Source organism: Panthera pardus, unplaced genomic scaffold, assembly GCF_024362965.1.
Source record: "Panthera pardus isolate Hobbes unplaced genomic scaffold, ASM2436296v1 HiC_scaffold_2, whole genome shotgun sequence".
Taxonomy (NCBI): domain Eukaryota; kingdom Metazoa; phylum Chordata; class Mammalia; order Carnivora; family Felidae; genus Panthera; species Panthera pardus.
In genome coordinates this window covers 102,481,159-102,499,451 of record NW_026526765.1, presented here as the reverse complement: position 1 = coordinate 102,499,451, position 18,293 = coordinate 102,481,159, and the positions used below count along the sequence as shown (strand labels likewise).

At 41.6% G+C, this 18,293-nt stretch overlaps 1 protein-coding gene across 2 annotated transcripts in view; it reads left to right on the top strand.

Moving 5' to 3' along the window:
* Positions 1 to 18,293, top strand: part of MCCC2 (methylcrotonyl-CoA carboxylase subunit 2) — a 72,244-nt gene that overhangs the window by 45,591 nt on the left and 8,360 nt on the right. For both annotated transcript variants that reach the window (XM_019463064.2, XM_019463063.2), the window contains 8 exons: positions 1,038 to 1,102; positions 6,088 to 6,187; positions 6,299 to 6,394; positions 7,858 to 7,930; positions 11,286 to 11,362; positions 12,308 to 12,374; positions 15,506 to 15,662; positions 16,529 to 16,643. In XM_019463064.2, coding sequence (XP_019318609.1) covers positions 1,038 to 1,102; positions 6,088 to 6,187; positions 6,299 to 6,394; positions 7,858 to 7,930; positions 11,286 to 11,362; positions 12,308 to 12,374; positions 15,506 to 15,662; positions 16,529 to 16,643 — 750 coding nt within the window. The remainder of the gene's footprint in view (positions 1 to 1,037; positions 1,103 to 6,087; positions 6,188 to 6,298; positions 6,395 to 7,857; positions 7,931 to 11,285; positions 11,363 to 12,307; positions 12,375 to 15,505; positions 15,663 to 16,528; positions 16,644 to 18,293) is intronic.

The window sequence follows — 18,293 nt, the reverse complement described above, 5'->3', positions numbered from 1 at the left end:
TCTGAGGTAGGGAGTAAGTCCTTGCTACATTGCAGTTTAGATAAATATTCGTTATTCTAATAAAAACATGTTTCTATTTGAAGAAAAAGAAATCAGTCAACCCAAACAGGTAGGAATCAATAAGCAATTCCTAAGGGATCAGGTTGGCGTTTAGCACTAAATAATTTTTCTTTTTTTTTTTTTTTTTTCTGTTAGAATTTCTCAGGCTGTAATTAAGTCATTCGTAATTTATTACTTGAGTTTCTTTCTTTTTGGTCATATTCTGCTGAATCTTAGATATGGTTAATCTTAGAGACTTTTTTTTTTGCCATCTTAAAGGTATTGTACCTTTAAGAGTTTGTGATAATTACTGGAATTTTTCAGGATAGCCAAAAATGGCATTAATTCATTAAATTTATTGAGCATTCAAAGACAAATACATCACAGTTCCTGTTATCAAGGAACTCACAGTATAGAGGAGACAATAGAGACATGTGCAGATTATTGACATACGATCTGATAGGTGCCCTGTTGGAGGTGTATGTGGAGTATTCTTGGACCACAGATGAATAAGCATTGTTCTTTTAATTGCTGTGGAGACTCCTTAATGATGAAGAGGCCTGGGCAGGTCAGGAGAATCCACATAGAGCAGCTGGGGTCTAAAGAATGAAGGGGGATTCCTCAGGTACGTGACAGAGAGCAGGGAGCCCAGGTAGTGGGAACAGCATATGCACAGACACAAATGCTTTGACATGCATAGGTTAGGAGAAGGAGAGTGGGCTTTCTCAGGCCAGAAATACCTCGATTCAACTCAGGTTCTTTCACTTGCTCAGGGGCTGTGAGGAAATTCTCTGGTGACTCTGGGTTCAGATTATTCATCTGTAGACTAGAGACCATTTTATGCAGGTTTGCTAGGTGGGTGGAATAAGAAAACAGAATCTTAGCTCTGTGGAAGAAAGAGTGTTAGCCATAGTCAGGTTAGAAGACTTGCATGGTAGGTAAGCATTCGTATTTCTCCAATGGGCAAAACTCACCCCTGACTTTTATCGCTGCTGTAGGTTAAAGCCGCGACTGGAGAAGAGGTCTCAGCTGAGGATCTTGGAGGTGCCGATCTGCACTGCAGGTGAAACAGAGGCCGTTGTTTCTTTCCAGGATTCACTGTTGCCTGTTTGTCCGTTTAAGAGAAAGTTTAATTATTTTTTCTAAGAGTTAAACTTGCCAGGTCTGACCACAGTCCATTGGTTCTTGAGCTGCTGTTTTAGGGTTCAGTTCTTTGAACTGTAGAGCTGCATTTCTAAGCTAGAACATCAGCTTTTCCGTTGTAGCCTAGAAAGACTGGAGAGACAGGTTTCTCATTTCTTTAACAAACATCCATCAAGCACTGGTTATGTGCCAGACACTGTTACAGGTATTCAAGATAATAAGGTAGACATTGTCTTTGACCTCAGAGAGCTTATTAACATCTTAGGGAGGTGGGTGATAAGTAATTGCCAAAAAATGATATAAATGTGTACATGTGATAAGGTCCACAAAGAAGTATAGGAAGGGCATATAGGAGGTGGATCTAACCCAGTGCCGTGCAGGCATTAAGACTTTGTGAAATTAATATTTGTTAAGTGGAGCACAATGTGCTGGATGGTGAGCTGTGATTCAACAACAGACCACGAGAGAAATTGAAATGGACAAGTGTATTACTCACAGAACCTGGAAGAAGTACACAGCATGCCTTGAGGGACCACGCTGGGAGCTGTTGGCAGAGCGCAGACAGAGGCAGAACCTGAGCACATGTTTTTCTTAGGGTCCATGTTGGAGCACTTTGGGGTTCCCAGTCTAGGGCTAGTTTAGTCCATTCAAACCCAAAGATGGGAGTTTCGTTCAGTTCCATATGGGTCTTCTTTAAGGAGCACATAAGGCATGCAGGAAGGAGCTGGGAGGCAGGGAGACTGTTGATCACGAAGGTCGCTGGGGGAGTCATATCAGGACTTACACGTGCTTGTGCTCTGTGGCTGCTGTCCAGAGCATGTGCTCGCATGAGCGTGTTGGAGTGAGTTTAAGGTTCCTGCAGGCCACTCAGTCAAACGAAGTAGATGCTGAGGCAGCCATCTACCATGAGGTAGCTTAGCTAAACTCTCAACAGCAGTAAGTGCATAACAGCTGGTTCTCTGGGGGGGGGGGGGGGTGCAAAAGCCCTACTTTGTGGCACCTGCCAATGCCCCTGATGTAAATTATCCCACCGAGGCTGATTGCAAGGTCCTGAGAGGACACCACTGAGTGTGGAATCAGGAAGAGGTGCACACATTTGGCTCTTGTGAGTCAGTCGTGAACTGGCTCCATCATGTCACTGGTCTAGTCATTTCGGGTTACAGTTCAGGGCTAAGAAGACTGTCTACCTCCTAGAGTTTTGTGAGGATTGAGATGATACATATAAATTGCTTGAAATAGTACCTTAAGTAAGTACCTATAAATGTTAACTGCTACTGTTTTTGTTGTTGTATATCATAACCTGTCATTAAAGAATTTGGACTTTTTTTTAAAGAGAACTTTAAGGAGTTTTAAGGAGAGATATGCTATTATGAAATATTTCATCAGAAAAACTCGCCCTGGCTGTAAAACAGAGAGCATTTAGGGATTTGGCATGAGTCTACCTGAGGGACCAATTCGGGGGGTTTTATCAGCAGTATAGGTGAGAGATGCTGGTGGCTATGGTGGTCATGCACGTAGGGGGAGTGACCAGGTTCAAGCTTCCTTGAGACAGAACTGAGGGACTTGCTGATGGATGTCATATAAGGGGTGTAGGAAAGTGGGGTAACATAGGTGATAACTTGACATGGTTTCGTTCCTGAGACAGGGAAGATGGGAGGAGGAGGAGGAGATCTGAGGATGGGGCAGGGGGATCGGGTATTCCTCTTGGACCGGGTAAGTTAGAGGCGCTTGAGACATCCAAGTAGGGATGCTGGCTGAGCAGGCAGTTAATTGATAAGAGTCTGCTCCCCAGATCAGCACTGGAGATCTTTAATTGGGAGTTGTCAACATAGAAGTAGAATTTAAACCCATGGGACTAGTTGAGCTAGCTCACCCCAAGATGGGGGTAGATAAAGAAGAGGGCCCAGGACCGTACCCTAAAGAAGCCAGGTATAAATTGCAGGTAGACCTCGTCATCAAGCTCCCTGGCTTGGCAGGTGCATGAACCCCTCTTTGTGCTGCCAGACCTCAAATCCAGAGAGGCAGGAGGCTACGGGAGCAGTCTAGTAGGTAGGAGAAAGAAGACAGGTACAGCATTTCTACTTTCCTGTCAATAGCACCACTGCGCCTTAAGAAAAGTTGGGGAAAGGAGCTACGTTTGCCTCAGTTTTTCCTTCATTCCCTTCTCACTGAGAGCTTACTGTGGTTAGATTGATGGCACTCAGTGTTGTGAGTAACACAGAAAAATTTCAGGCCTGGTCTCTCCCCTCAGGATTAATAATTTCATTACGTAGATAAGAGAAACCAAAGAGCTAAAAAGCAATTACAAAATGAATATGCTAGCTTGCTTCCAGCTTTCCAACTAGAGGCAATAGGAGGAGTGGTTAAGGGAGCGGTGTTGTGCTTAGGACACCTAAGTTGTATGTTCTGCATGCGTGGAACAGAGCACTTGTTTCTTTATGGTGAGCACATGCGTGTAAGCGGACTTGCTGTGGTCCTCTCTGATCCATAGCGTGGGCTGTTGCAGGCAGACGTTGGTGTGGGAGGAGGAGGGAGGGAGGCCGTGGCAGGCAGCCGGGAGGGAGGAGCACGCCAGTGGAACAGGTGGGTGGAATACAAGGTGGACTGCCACTGTTTGTGGTTGCTTAACGGGAGAAGGAAATGAAGATATCATTGGACGAGCAGTAGTGTAAAAATTTTTTTGATTTAAAAAAAGTTATCTGGTGCCCATAAACACTGTAGGCAGTATGCCAAGTTGGGCTGTAGGTTCCAGAATTCATCTTCTGTTTGCCTTACTTACTACTTACTTACTTACTTACTGCCTTACTACTGTTGTGACTGGACCAACTACGTACTTCCCTGAGCCTCATGTCTTCATGTGTAAAATGAAGATAATAATAGTTCCCACCTCCTAGTAGTGCCTTATGCCTGCTAAGCACCCTATTGCTACTAGCTATTATTATTAATAATAACCTGTTTAAAATCATGAGACAATGATTAAGCGGTGATGGCTTGGTTTTTGTTCTTTTTAACAGTGTAATAGATTGCTTTGGGTTTTCTCTGTCTTTGTAAATACATATATTTTAAAAAATTTCTAATGTTTATTTGTTTTTGAGAGAGAAACAGAGCATAAGTGGGGGGAGGGGCAGAGAGAGAGGAGACACAGAATCCGAAGCAGGCTCCAGGCTCTGAGCTGTCAGCACAGAGCCCGATGCAGGGCTCGAACCCACAAACCATGAGATCATGACCTGAGCCAAAGTCAGATGCTTAACCGACTGAGCCACCCAGGTTCCTCTTTGTAAATCCATATTTAAACCTCTTTGATTAGTGGTCCTGAGGAGTTAATTTGACATAAAGACTTTCATTATATAGTGTCTCATCAAAGGTTTCCCTTTCCTGCTGTTTTCATAAATACTAGGCAGTTTTGAAAGGAAAGCATTTTACTGATTTGGAAGTAGTTCCTTCTGCTGCTGTTTGCTTACTGAATTATTACAGTGCAGCTAGAAGTCAGCAGTTATAGCTGGCATTATGTATGAAGCATTTAAAAGATATGGTTAGTTGTAAAATGTCGTATTAAGTTAAAAAAACTGAAGGGTCTAGTACTTGCAGCGTGTGTGGGGCTGTAGCCAGGACTAAACACGGTCTCTATTCTCATTTAGAAACACCCAGTCCAGAGGTAGAGAGTGCCCTGAAACCACCGTGAGAACCCATTTCTAAGAAATATCTATCAAGGGTTTGGCATTTTTCCCTAGACAGGACATCACAATCATCACGATTTAGATTGCAGCAGATTAGTCCTTACTCATAAAATGAAGAAAAATTTTATTTTTCAGGTACATATTTTTGTCTGTGTTTATCATCATTTTAGTTAGTTAAAACATTTTTTTTTAAGTTTATTTATTTTGAAAGAGAGAGAGCAGGGGAGGGGCGCAGAGAGAGGGAGAGAGAATACCAAGCAGGCTCTGCACTGCCAGGGTAGAGTAGGGTAGAGGTGAGATTGTGACCTGAGCCAAAATCAAGAGTTGGACACTTAACCAACTGAGCTACCCAGGCACCCCTTATTTATTTATTTTTAAAAAGATTTTATTTTTAAGTAATCTCTCCATTCAACGTGAGGCTTGAACTTCATAACCCCAGATCAAGAGTCACATGCTCCACTGACTGAGCCAGCTAGGTGCCCCTACAGTTATTTTTAATATTATATTACAGAGTCATAGTATATCTACCTGTGAGATAACAAGCCATCTAATCAGAATAAAACTAATAGAGCAAGCCCATGCATCATTCACACCGAACTTGAAATTGAATGGGAACCTCAGTGGCCCTTATCACACTTCTATTATCAATACCCAGTTTTACCATTGATCCGAGGGACAGGGTCTTCAAGCCTTTGTATGTTACCTATAGCAGCTTACTCTTAGGGTGTAACTTTGTAAGGTGCTCCTCAGCTGTCTCTCTGAAATGAGAGACCATAGTTGGCATCTTTGTTAGGAGCTTAGTTAGTTAGTGACAAACACTTTGTTGTTATGGACTACATTATGCCATCTGTGGTTGTTGAAGTTTAATCATATACAGCTTTGTTTGAGGTGCATGGGAGGAGCATTAAATAGAAGTCCTCATCAGCAAGGCTCTCTGGTCTAGTAGAAGAAGGTCAAGATTAAGAAATAGAAGGTGTGGATTCTTACACAGCTACTGCTGGTCCTAGGGCAAGGTACTTAATTTAAGTATACCTCAGTTTTTCCTGTATGTGAAATAATGATAATACCGTTCTGCCACGGCCATTGTGAGAATCAAATTAGATGACATGTATTGAAGTATTTTGGAAGTGAAATGATGCTATCCTTAAGTGAGAGAAGATATTTGGGGTTTAAGATACTTCTTTTCCTTTTCCCTGTTCTGATTATTTTAGTGTGCTTTACTCTGTAGAAAGTCTGGAGTATCCGACTACTATGCTTTGGATGATACTCATGCCCTTCACATAACTAGGAAGATTGTGAGGAATCTAAATTATCAGAAGAAATTGGATGTGAGTTGGTTATGTTCTTCTGTTTTTTATTTTATTGAAAAGCATTTTGACTTATGTTACCCTGAATAATGTCTTTTAACAGGTTGATGTAGTTGTTTTATATTTCTGCAGGTTTCCATTGAGCCTTCTGAAGATCCTTTGTTTCCTGCTGATGAATTGTATGGAATAGTTGGCACTAACCTTAAGAGGAACTTTGATGTCCGAGAGGTGTGTGGAGTGGAACTGTGAGCTATAAACCATGCTGTCAATCTCACTATATCCATTTGTAAGGCTGCAATCTGTTTAGATAGGTTGGTGCCTTAGAGCCTACTGTAGATCTCAGTAGGGAGTGACATATAAGGGAATGATCTCTTACTAGAAGAGAGAGGGGGATTACAATCCTCTTAATGGTTGGGAAGTTTTCATTGCACAATGATGAAACTTGCTTTGTTCAAAAATAGGACTCATTATTCCTGTGGAACTTAGGAATGATGTAGGTAACTTCATAATTTTCAGCTGTTTCTTTTTAGTGTTCTGATTTTGGGAAGTGGATGCAATGTCAGTAAGTTGTTGAAAGGAAAAAAATGTACCGTTTTAAATCAATATGACATTAGCAGAGATTAGACTTGATTACAGTTGAAGCTGTTGCTATGGTTACAGATTGTCGACATGGTCTTCTTTGGTCTAGATTGACAATTTTTAGTGCTTGCATATAGCATGTAGTCTTTTATTTTGTTTGCTATCTGACAGAATATTTTTTAAATTAGGGAATTATCTTTTTTTTCAAATTAGGAAATTATCTTACTATCAGATTCTGTGCCTTAGTTTTGCCCTTGACTATATCCATTTAGCAGTTGATGAACATTTGGGCTCTCTCCATATCTTATCTATTGTTGATAATATTGCTGTCAACATCGGGGTGCCTGTGCCCCTCAAATCAGTATTTTTGTATCCTTTGGATAAATACCTAGTAGTACAATTGCTTGGTCATAGGGTGGTTTTACTTTTAATTTTTTTGAGGAACCTCCATGCTGTTCTCCAGAGTGCCTGCACCAGTTTGCATTCCCACCAGTGGTGTAAGAGGGCTCCCCTTATCTTTTTGTTTTTCTTTAAACCGGATGAGAAAAGTGAGGTTCAGAGGACTTGAGGTAGCCAGGCTGTGACTCTGGTTTCTCAGCTGTAGAGCCAGGAATCAGGGCTGGGTCTTCCTCTCAGCACTATTTGCTTAGGTTCATCGCATCCTCACAACCTTGTCCCACCTTTGCAGAGGTGAGAACTGAGACTCCCTCCAGGACATGCAAGTCCTATTGATCCCTTAGGTTGGAGGCTAAGTCTCCTGACTCTGAGCCTATCCCATGCTTTGTGGTTGAATCCCTGACCCTCAGCTGATACTTTTGAGCAGCTCCTGGAGCTCTGAGTCCAGCGTGCAGCCCTTACAGTCTCTCTGCTTCTCTGCTTTGCAACATGGTGCTGTTGCTCTGACCACGCAGTGTAAAACCAGGGCCCAGAATGACTTCAGGGTATCAACCATGCATCTAAAGTGAAATTCTAGTGAGAAGACTTGCTGTGTAGGGTGAAATTCTGTGAAAGTAACAACTTAAGCATGAATTTGTTTTCCTTATGACTAACGTTAATGCAAAAAATTCTTTTGTAGTATAATATCTCAGGGACACTGTTATTTTTCTTCTTAGGTCATTGCTAGAATCGTGGATGGAAGCAGATTCAATGAGTTCAAAGCCTTATATGGAGACACATTAGTTACAGGTATAAAGGCAAAGAATTGAAAATATGAACATTTTCTTTTTTCTTTTTTTTTAAGATTTTATTAAAATTTTTTTAATGTTTATTTTTTTTTGAGAGAAATAGACAGAGTAGTGAGTGGGGGAGGCGCAGAGAGAGAGGGAGACATAGAATCTGAAGCAGCTCCAGGCTCTGAGCTGTCAGCTCATAGCCCAGTATTGGGCTCGAACTCCCGAACCGAACTATGAGATCGTGACCTGAGCCAAAGTCAGATGCTAAACTGACTGAGCCACCCAGGCATCCCCTTAAAGATTTTATTTTTAAGCACTCTCTACACCCATCATGGGGCTTGAACTCACTATCCCGAGATCAAGAGTCACATGCTGTACTGAGTCAGCCAGGTGCCCCTGAACTTTTTCTATTACTTTGAAAATAAGTGATGTTTTATCTCCAGGTATTGATGCACTTGGTGTGAGCTTTGTTATTTAGAGCAGGACAAGTATGTGGGTCTGTATTCAAAAGGAGTTATTTTGTGAAGATGACTTGGAGCTGAGCAGCTTCGTAGATCCAGAGGGTTTAGTATGATGATGGCTGGATGCTGTGGTGCAGGACCTTGTCTGTGACTTGGTGGAATTCACCGTGTAAAGACCTGTTACTGCAGTAAAATTAGTGGGAGCATTTGTAGTTCTTTTTGTTTGGATAATTTGGGTTTTTTTTTTTAATTAAAATTTTTTTTAACATTTATTCATTTTTGAGAGTGAGAGAGACAGAGTGTGAGTCGGGGAGGGGCAGAGAGAGTGGGAGACACAGAATCCGAAGCAGGCTCCAGGCTCTGAACTGTCTGCACAGAGCCTGATGTGGGGCTCGAACTCACAGACCTCAAGATCATGACCTGAGCTGAAGTCGGACACTTAACCAACTGAGTCACCCAGGTTTCCCTTGTTTGGATAATTTGTAATTATTTTGAAAATTTCAGCACTGTTTCCTTGGTTCTTTAGTCTCTAATTCAACTGGGAGGTTTTATATAATGTCCTTCCTAGAAGGACCTTCTCATAGCCTCTGTGTGGGTCTAACGTTGAATCATGTAAACACTAGACTGAGAATACAGGACAGAAAACCACGTCTGAAAAAACAAATAAGTCTATTTATAAAAGTTCATTCATCTAAAGTGTTAAGTTTGCAGGCTTTGGAAGAAAAGTGTTTGAAACATAGATGCTAGACCCATAATAATCTATCTTGGACGAATGGCAAAACGAATTCTCTGAATTTTATTTGGTCTTATGAAAGCTAGAAAATGTAGTAAGTAATCTGAAGGCAACATATCAGAGCAAAAAAAAAAATAACTCTAAAAAATCCAAATTGCAAATCTACGTGAAGGCTTAAGGATAAATCACAACACTTTCTCCTGGTGTGATTTATGAGCAATAAAAGCGTTCACACTGGGAGTGGAATTTATGTTTTTGTATTGAGGTGTTTAAGTGATTAAGAGACTTTTGTTTGATATATAGACAGGATTTGTGGCCAAATAGTTCCGGATGTAACGCTCACTGTGCAGCAGTTTGAAACAAGTCAGAGCTGTTTCTGCTTCTTTTCCAAAGATGGATGGGCTGTCCTTGTCATCTGTTTTTACCAGTTTGCCCCTTACTTGCTCAAAGACCTGTGGTACCTTTGTCCCCTAGAATACTGAGGAATTCCTCTGTCTTGAATTCAGATAAGATTGGAGAAAGGGAAAGGGAAGTGAGAAGGAGAAGAGGGGAATGAATGGAGGTTGGTGACAGGAGGAAGTATTGGGGGGAGGAAGAACAGATTTTTCTGAGGACCAGGTATCTCTGGCAGCTCTTAAGAGTTTCCTCCTGCCTCTGCACCTGCCTAGGTATGCCCTAGTAGTTTCTTGGACATTGTGCTTTCCTGTTTGGCCCGAAGGAAGCTGGTGAAGGCACTTCCTCCGTGTCCCTGATATAGTGGGGCATGTGCCCTACTTAGTAGGTCCTGTGCCTGGAGATCCCAAGCCAGGCTCAGGATGGGTTGAAAGTCTAAATAGCTCACACAGGGCAGTATACCTTAGGGGCAGCACCACACTGCCAAGAGATGTGCAAGTTCCCAGCTGGTTTTGTGGGGGTGGGGCACAAAAGTGGAAGCGGATTGCTAGACCTTTGGAGAAGGTCACCCCTTTGCACTGTCTCTGTAAGTGGCATTGCCATTTAAGAAATGCAGCATAGGCTTTTGGCTGGGATTTTAGGACTGAAAGATCAAGAAAACCAAGACAACGCCAGAGTAAAGAACAAAAACAAATTTTTAAAAATTCAGTGTTCTGGCATATCAGCAGGTTGACACTCTCTCTTATCCATTAATTTTCCTTCAACAATTTTTCAAGCACCTGCTTTGTGTCACACACCACTTTGTGTCGCACACCACACACCGAGCGTCTCAGCTGGCAGCCGGTGTATCTTGAGCTTGAAGACAGAGCAGGGTCCCCAGGCGCTTTGGGAGCGTGCTTTGTCAACAAGCACTGTTTGTTGACTCTTGGGTTCCAAGTGTTTGATACCTATTTAGAGTCCTCGTTAGGCTTGTTGAAATTCACTCTTGGGAAGATCTCTGTAGTTTTTCAGGTTTACAAAGCCTCCTGAAATCCCCTCAGGTGTCTCCCTCACATACTAATCGTTTTCGCCCTTTTTCTTCTCCCTTTGTGTCTGTGTGTATGGAGAGTGGGTGTTTGCAGCGGTAGTGGGACTGGTGGTGAGGAATAAAGGAAGCTTTTAGAGAAAATGAAAGTGTGGTGGTTCATTGTGTGACCACCGGCCTCGACTGTGCTCCCGCTTTTGAAAGCAAGTTGGCCAGGGTGTTACACGTAAGCCAATTTAACAATAAATTATATTAAAAAAAAAAAGAAAGAAAGAAAGCAAGTTGGCCTTTGCTGAGTTTATACCCTTTACCTCAAGGGCCTGTCATTGCCACAGGCACTTTCAGGCAAGCCAGTCACCTGAGAATGACAGATAGCTCTGAACATGGGCCTTTAAAGGGCTCTCCACCTGTGATTTGTTCCATTTCAGAATGTCCTCTGTCTGGTACTTAGTAGGCACTCGGACATGTGTTACACAAATGAATGGGCAACACCCTACCCCATCCATCATCGAACCAAACCAACCAGTCAGACAAAGTGATAACTTTACAGGTAACACACTCCTTTCAAGGAAGCAAAGAACCCAGATTCTCCAGTACTTTAGAAAGAAGAAATTGTGACATGAGCTGTTCTGTACCCTAGACAGAATCCCCACATTTTAAACTTTGATTTGAAATTAAAGAATGTGTAACTATGTCTGTTAGCTGTGAATTAAAAATCCTGTGTAATAAATAAATCTTTTTTCAATTTTCTTTTGAGGATTTGCTAGAATATTTGGATACCCTATAGGTATCATTGGAAATAACGGAGTTCTCTTTTCTGAATCTGCAAAAAAGGCAAGTACTGTTAAACATGTTTCAGGATTTTCTGTTTTAATTTAAACTTTGAAGGTCAAGTAATGAATGAAAGTTTATTGCATGAAAACTTTAAAATATTTAACCAGATGCCTTAGTAGGCAGAACACTGTATGTGCATGTGAGCGTGTGTGTGTGTATCTTAGTGTTTGAAACCGTTTATATGGGGGTTTACATTAACATGTTTTATCTAGAGCATTATTTAAACAATGAAATGTTTCAGGGAAGTTTTGATACGACGCTTGAACTGTAAGTGCTGTGGATGACATGTATGTATCCTCAGGCTGTAGGAATACTTGTTTTAAAAGTGCTTATATTGCTTTAATTTTTACTAAAAGTTTTTTTCTTAATGTTTATTCATTTTGAGAGAGAGAGAAAGAGCTTAAGCGGGGGAGTGGCAGAGAGAGAGAGAGAGAGAGAGAGAGAGAGATTGATTCCCAAGCAGGCCCTTCACTCCCAGCACAGAGCCCATCCTGGGGCCCCATCTCACAAACCATGAGATCATGACCTGAGCTGAAATCAAGAGTTGGGCAGTTAACTGACTGAGCCACCCAGGCGCCCCTCTGTTTTCTTTTAAAGTGGAAAACTAAGGAATTATAGTGAGGCTCAGGAATTCCCACTGACAAGCATTTCTAGTTTTTTGAGTTTCACTTGCTGTTTAGAATGTTAGTGATTTGACTTCATCCCTACAGCTGTGAGCCAGTGATCACACACATGACTGCAAACAAATGTAGTACAAACCATAGTCGATGTCCCATTGGCCGTGGGTCCACACGGGAGTATTGTTGTTAGTGTTACTGTAAGGTCAAACTAGCCAAGCACAGGGTACACTTTCCTACCGCTGACCCAGGTATGGTGTTTGTAGGATGCATGATGGCTACAGATTTGTTCACCCCCCTTTAAAAAGATTACCTCATTTGCTTATAGGGGGCTCACTTCATCCAGTTATGCTGCCAAAGGAATATTCCTCTGCTGTTCCTTCAAAACATTACCGGTAAGAAAATAGCTTAATCAGTTTTGTTGCATTATTCCAGAGATTAACTGTCCAGTAGGACTCAGATATTGGGCAGTGTAGACATAGAGCACTTCCATTATAGCAAAAAGTTCAACTGGATACTCTTTTGTAGAGTCTCTTCAAGGGTTAACACTTCATGAATCTAAAATGAGATGTTTATCCCTATTTGGATAAAGCAGTTTCTCAGTTACATGTATCACAGTCAGAGGGCCTCCCTTTACTCCTACACGCGCATACCTACGCCCCTTCCTCCCCCGCCCCGGCAGGGCTCTGTTCTCTCCCAGAAATACTGATCTCACTACCAGAGAGTGTTGTCTGACCCATCATCTCTTTCCTAGCACTTTGTTTTCCATAAAGGATTTCAAGCACATGCTATGCTCCTTCCTTTTCCTCATCTTTTATTGTGTGGTTAATTCTACCTGAAGTGACATACTAGAAAAGGTGTATGTACATCCTGAACAATAGTCTGAGGATTTGAGTTTGGACTCCAAAGAATGGTAAGATCAGTATCCCCTCTCTGGATTTCATGTTTCATAGACGATCTTAATAGGGTGGATGAAATGATTTTTAAGGTCTTCTGTGGTTGTAGAGTCCTTTTTCCTACAATTCTCTGTTATTTATCTTGTTTGTGGAACAGTGCCTAACCTATAGGGGGCACTTAGATATGGTGGTTAGCTGAAAGCTCCCCACTCCTCCTGTCTTCAAAATGATCCCTGGCTGTCTCGAGCTCAAAGGAAGGAGGGTTCTTAGTCATTAGAATCAGGTGAGCCTTCACAAGAAAAAGGAGTTTGGCTCCTGCTAGTCAGCAGGGCATTAAACAGTCCTGGTGCAAAAACATCTTGATCTGGTGCTTCCCTTAAGTTTATGATAGTTGATTAGATGGATTTTGAGAGGCATTATGTCCCAACAGCAGCCTGAGAGAGCACTTTGTGGCAAACCTTGTGAAAGGGCAGATAAAAAGAATTCTGAAGCTTCAGGGGACCTTGTTTCTAATAATTTGATGGTTTATTAACCACCAGTAAGTTAAACCTTGTTCTTGGAAGTTACACCTACATTTCTGTTCTTTGGTTTTTTGGTTGGGTTGGGCGCAGAGTGCAGAGGTTGTGTTTGATTTTGCAATCTTGCATTTGACAGTCCTGTGTGACATCCATGGAGATACACATACAAAAGGCAGTTGAATAAACCTATTTTTATTATTATTAAATATTTTTTTAACATTTATTTATTTTTGAGAGACAGAGTGTGAGTGGGGAGGGGCAGAGAAAGAGGGAGACACAGAATCTGAAGCAAGCTCCAGGCTCTGAGCTGTCAGCACAGAGCCCGGTGTGGGGTCCAAACCCGTGGACCACGAGATCATGACCTGAGCTGAAGTCTGATGCTTAACTGACTGAGCCACTCAGGCGTCTTAGCAGTTCAAAAAATCTTGAACACAGAGGACGTGTGTTGGCTGCATATAAAAATATAGGCATCCTCAGAATATGTAGATGTTATTTAAGACTGTGGGAAGAGATGAGAACACCCCCGAAAGAAGACAAGAGGGCTCAGGGACAGTCTTTGAGGAACTCTGATTTTTTTCCAAAGAGATGAGAGGAGAGGAAGGAAGGGAACATGATTATGTTGTTTTTTATGCTGGGAAGGATTAGGAGAAAGACAATTGAGGTGGCACAATCTTTTTTTTTTTTTTTTAATGTTTATGGTATTTATTTTGAGAGAGAGAAAAATAGTGAACAGGGGAGGGGCAGAGAGAAAGGGAGACAGAGAATCCCAGGCAGGCTCTGTGCTATCACCTAAGAGCCTGATGTGGGGCTTAAACTCATGAACTGTGAGATCGTTACCTGAGCCAAAACCAAGAGTCAAACACTTAACTGACTGAGCCACCCATGCACCCCGTGGAATCCTATTTTTGAAGGCAAAATCATCTCCAGGGAATAGAAAAGCGGTGGGGTGCTGGGTGAGGGATGAGAGCTTGAAGGTAGCTGATATTTGAGCTAGCTACTGTGGAATATTTCAGGAAATCAAGACAAGGCAGGAAGAGGTGCTCTGAGCTATTGAGAGGGCCCTGTTCACAGGGGTCCCAGGGAAGCACAGTGTGCCTGGCAAGGTTGAGAGCTGTCCTGTCGGTACCGCTGTGTCTGCAGCTTGGACAGCTGTCCCATAAAAACTGAATGGAATCGGATGACTTGATTACCGGGGACTTGCAAAACAAAAACAGTGACAGCCAGTTAGGCAAGTGAGTGGACGGCTGGGGAGGGAGACGCATGAAGCCTGGCTTGGGTTTTGTGAGGTGAGCAGGAAGGAGCCCAAGGCCTGGAGGGCCCAGTGCAGCTGCAGAGCAGTCTCCCATGGCCAGGAGCTTGAGGAAGCACAGGAATGCTGTAGTTGCTGTGAAAAATTCTTCCACCATGCTATTGAGTCACTGGCAGGGGGCTCTTACCATCTTTGAAACATCTATCTTTTTATTTCATCCAAATTTTAAAGCAGTGTTTCAGAAGGAACAGTTTATATATTAAACCAGGTCAGGAAATATGGAAGCCCTTGTAGTTCGGCTTGCTACAGCATTTCGTCCTGAGCTTGCTGTGTCACAGTCCTTCATCACCGACTGCTGTTTGGGGAGAATTTTTGACGGTAAACTCCTGGCATCCTGATCTTGTTTGACAGCTGTGTGTGCATCCAGATGAACCATTTTAAGGAAAATTTTAGAAGTGATTAGAGCAGTTTTATTTTATCTTTTTAAAAAAATTTTTTTTAATGTTTATTTATTTTTGAGAGAGAGAGTGTGAGTGAGGGAGGGGCAGAGAGAGGGGGAGACACAGAATCCGAAGCAGGCTCCAGGTTCTGAGCTGTCAGCACAGAGCCTGACGCGAGGCTCAAACCCCCGAACCACGAGATCATGACCTGAGCCAAAGTTGGACACTTGCCCGACTGAGCCACCCAGGTGCCCCTTATTTTATCTTTTTAAGCAAACTTTTTGGGGGTGTATATTTCACATGTAAATATTTTGTTACAGTGAGAGGCTTTGTAGTAAAATACAGTTTGACAAGATGTTGGATTTGACTTCTGCACATAAATTCCATTACATCCAGAGGCTCTTTTTCTGTTCTTTCCCTTAGGATTTATGGTTGGTAGAGACTATGAGGCGGAAGGAATTGCCAAGGATGGTGCCAAGATGGTGGCTGCTGTAGCCTGTGCCAATGTGCCTAAGATAACTGTCATCATTGGGGGATCTTATGGGGCTGGAAACTATGGGATGTGTGGCAGAGCATATAGGTAGGTGATTGTCATGGTTTTCTCTGAAGAAAGAATCACACTTCAAGTATATTTATAAATGGTCAGTTTGTTACAGGTTTATTTGAAACATAGAATGGCATTCACACATTTTGATCAGTTATACCGTAATTTGTATCATCTGGAGGAGTGAAATGAAATTTAAGACTAAACGTGCTACTTGGAAGAAATCCACAATGGGAATCAGGAAATATTTTGCGATGGCTCATAATGAAAATACCATATGTCATAATTTATGTGATGCAGCTAAGGTCTTGCTTTGAGGAAGGTGTGTACTAGATGTAAATATTCATAGACTGGAAAAGAAAGTCAGGCCGAAAATCACTGAGCCAGGCTGCCAGCTCAAGAACTGTGAAGAAGAACAGCTTATTAAACACAAGAAAATAGAAAACAGGACACAATAAAGAGCAAACATCGTAAAGATAAAAGAATCAGGAAAGCCCAGACTTGTTTGTTTAAAAAGGTTAACAAATTTGATCGTCTCCTAGTAAAACTAAAAAATAAAGCAAAAAGACTTTATATCGGGAATGGAAAACAGGACATAAGCACATGTAATAAGGGGATATTTTGAATATTTTTATGTCCAGTAAATTGACATGAAATGGATAAATAAAATTTATCAAAACAGACATCAGAATCATGTGGAGAACTTAAAAACCCAACTACACTCAGTAGACACCTCTGGAGATTCGTCTGGGGTAGGTTCCAAGCGTGATTTTTTTAAAAAAATGCCCTTGGAATACACAGCTGGAATGAAGAACCACTAATTTAGGAGGTAATCACAGGCCTGTGAAAACCTCTGTGTTGTACAGTGAATTAATTTGATCATTTTTCTTCCCCCCCTACAGCCCAAGATTCCTCTACCTGTGGCCAAACGCTCGTGTCTCAGTGATGGGAGGAGAGCAGGCAGCCAATGTGTTGGCCACAGTAGCAAAGGACCAAAGAGCACGTGAAGGGAAACAAGTAAATGCTGTTTTTTCTGTGTCTCTGGGTTTGGCTGAGCCAGGGAGCAGCGCGCCCAGAACCTCTCAGTGTTCGTGAGTTAGGGCCTGGCTTCACTTAGAAGATGCTGACTGTCAGCAATTTGGACTTCCATATGCTCTGTCTCTCTTGTTAGAGCTACTTTATTGGAGGTTGCTTGTTGTAATTTTTCAGAATTTCCAAGAAAATAATCGAGAAACTCAGACACTGGTCTGAGGCATAAGGATCTTAGGTTCTTAGTCATTTGCAGTTAGTGAGATTTAAATAAATGCGATTTACTTCTTTGATTTTATGACCTAAAGCAGCAGAATTTTGTTTTTTCCAGTTTCTCTCTTAGATTGTCCTTGAGTGGGAGGGCCCGGTCCTTTAATTGAGAATTGAGTAACATTATTATACTGTGCACATATAAATGAAAAATGGAAAGGTCGCTGGAAACTTGATGAAAGGCACATCAGCAAGTGGCTGCTTTTAGTTTTCTAAATGTTAATAGTAGGTACTTTTAAGCAATTGTTTTTTAGGTCTTGACAGCAACATCGCACAAAAGGTACTGGCTGCGTACTCCACAGGGTACAGAGTGCTCAAGCACCTTAGAAGGTTTACATGACTTGGAGAAAATGTGAGGTTCTTGCCCCTTGAGTAGCTGACAGTCTGGGGGCAGACAGCTTATAATCTGAGGGTTGAGTGAACAACAGAATAATTTATTAAGGCAAATTCTTCTTTGCAAACAGTTGTTGTGAGAATGGATTCTTTTTTTGTGTCTCAGAGATTCTTCTGAAGTTGTGCATTAGTTTTTATTAGTTATACTACTACTTTGCATAAGCCCCGAACCTTAAAATGATTGATGCATGTTCTTGGAACTGTTTACTTGACCTGTTTTATCATAACAGGGCATAACATGGAGGAGGCCCTGCCTTCTAAGGTTCTCGTTCCTGCCAGTTAGGATCATCTGGTCAACTGCCTAGCTTGTGGAATGGGGATAAGATAAGCATGAGGGGTGGCTCCTGCCTCCCTGAATGCATCCTACTCATGCTTCACATCCTCAGTTGTCTTTTGCAAGCAGCAGGAATTCTGCAGACTTAAACTGAAGTTTCCTTTTCATTTCCGTACTGATGAGTATCCAAGTGAAATGAGAGGTTTACTCTTGTGTTTGTTGTGTGTTTGTGTGTTAGGCATCAGAGGTGTGAAATTCTACCTGATATTTTAAAGACCTATCTTTAACCCTAGCCCAGTATGGTAGTCTTTTATTAAGTAGTTGTTCTTTGATTGATATACAAATATATGAATTCATTTATTCTTATGTATGAAAGGAAAGTATAGGATTTTAGTGGTTCTCTCCCCAAATTCTTGACATATAAGTGATACTAAACTATGAAAGTACATAAAAGAAGGTTGGATTTATTTGAAATAAGTCATTTGTTTTGGTGTGAAATACTTTTTAAGTTGAAAACACTTTCCAGGGTTTCAAAATTGGTTTGCATAAAGATTTTTGCAACTGAATTAATTATCGCTTGTTTCTGGCAATACTGGTGGGCAAGCCATTAAATTTTTAATTAGAGGAAAATATCTCTCAGCTATTTGGGTTTATTCAAGTGGTGATTGATATTTCACCCATTTAAACTTTAAAATTGTTTT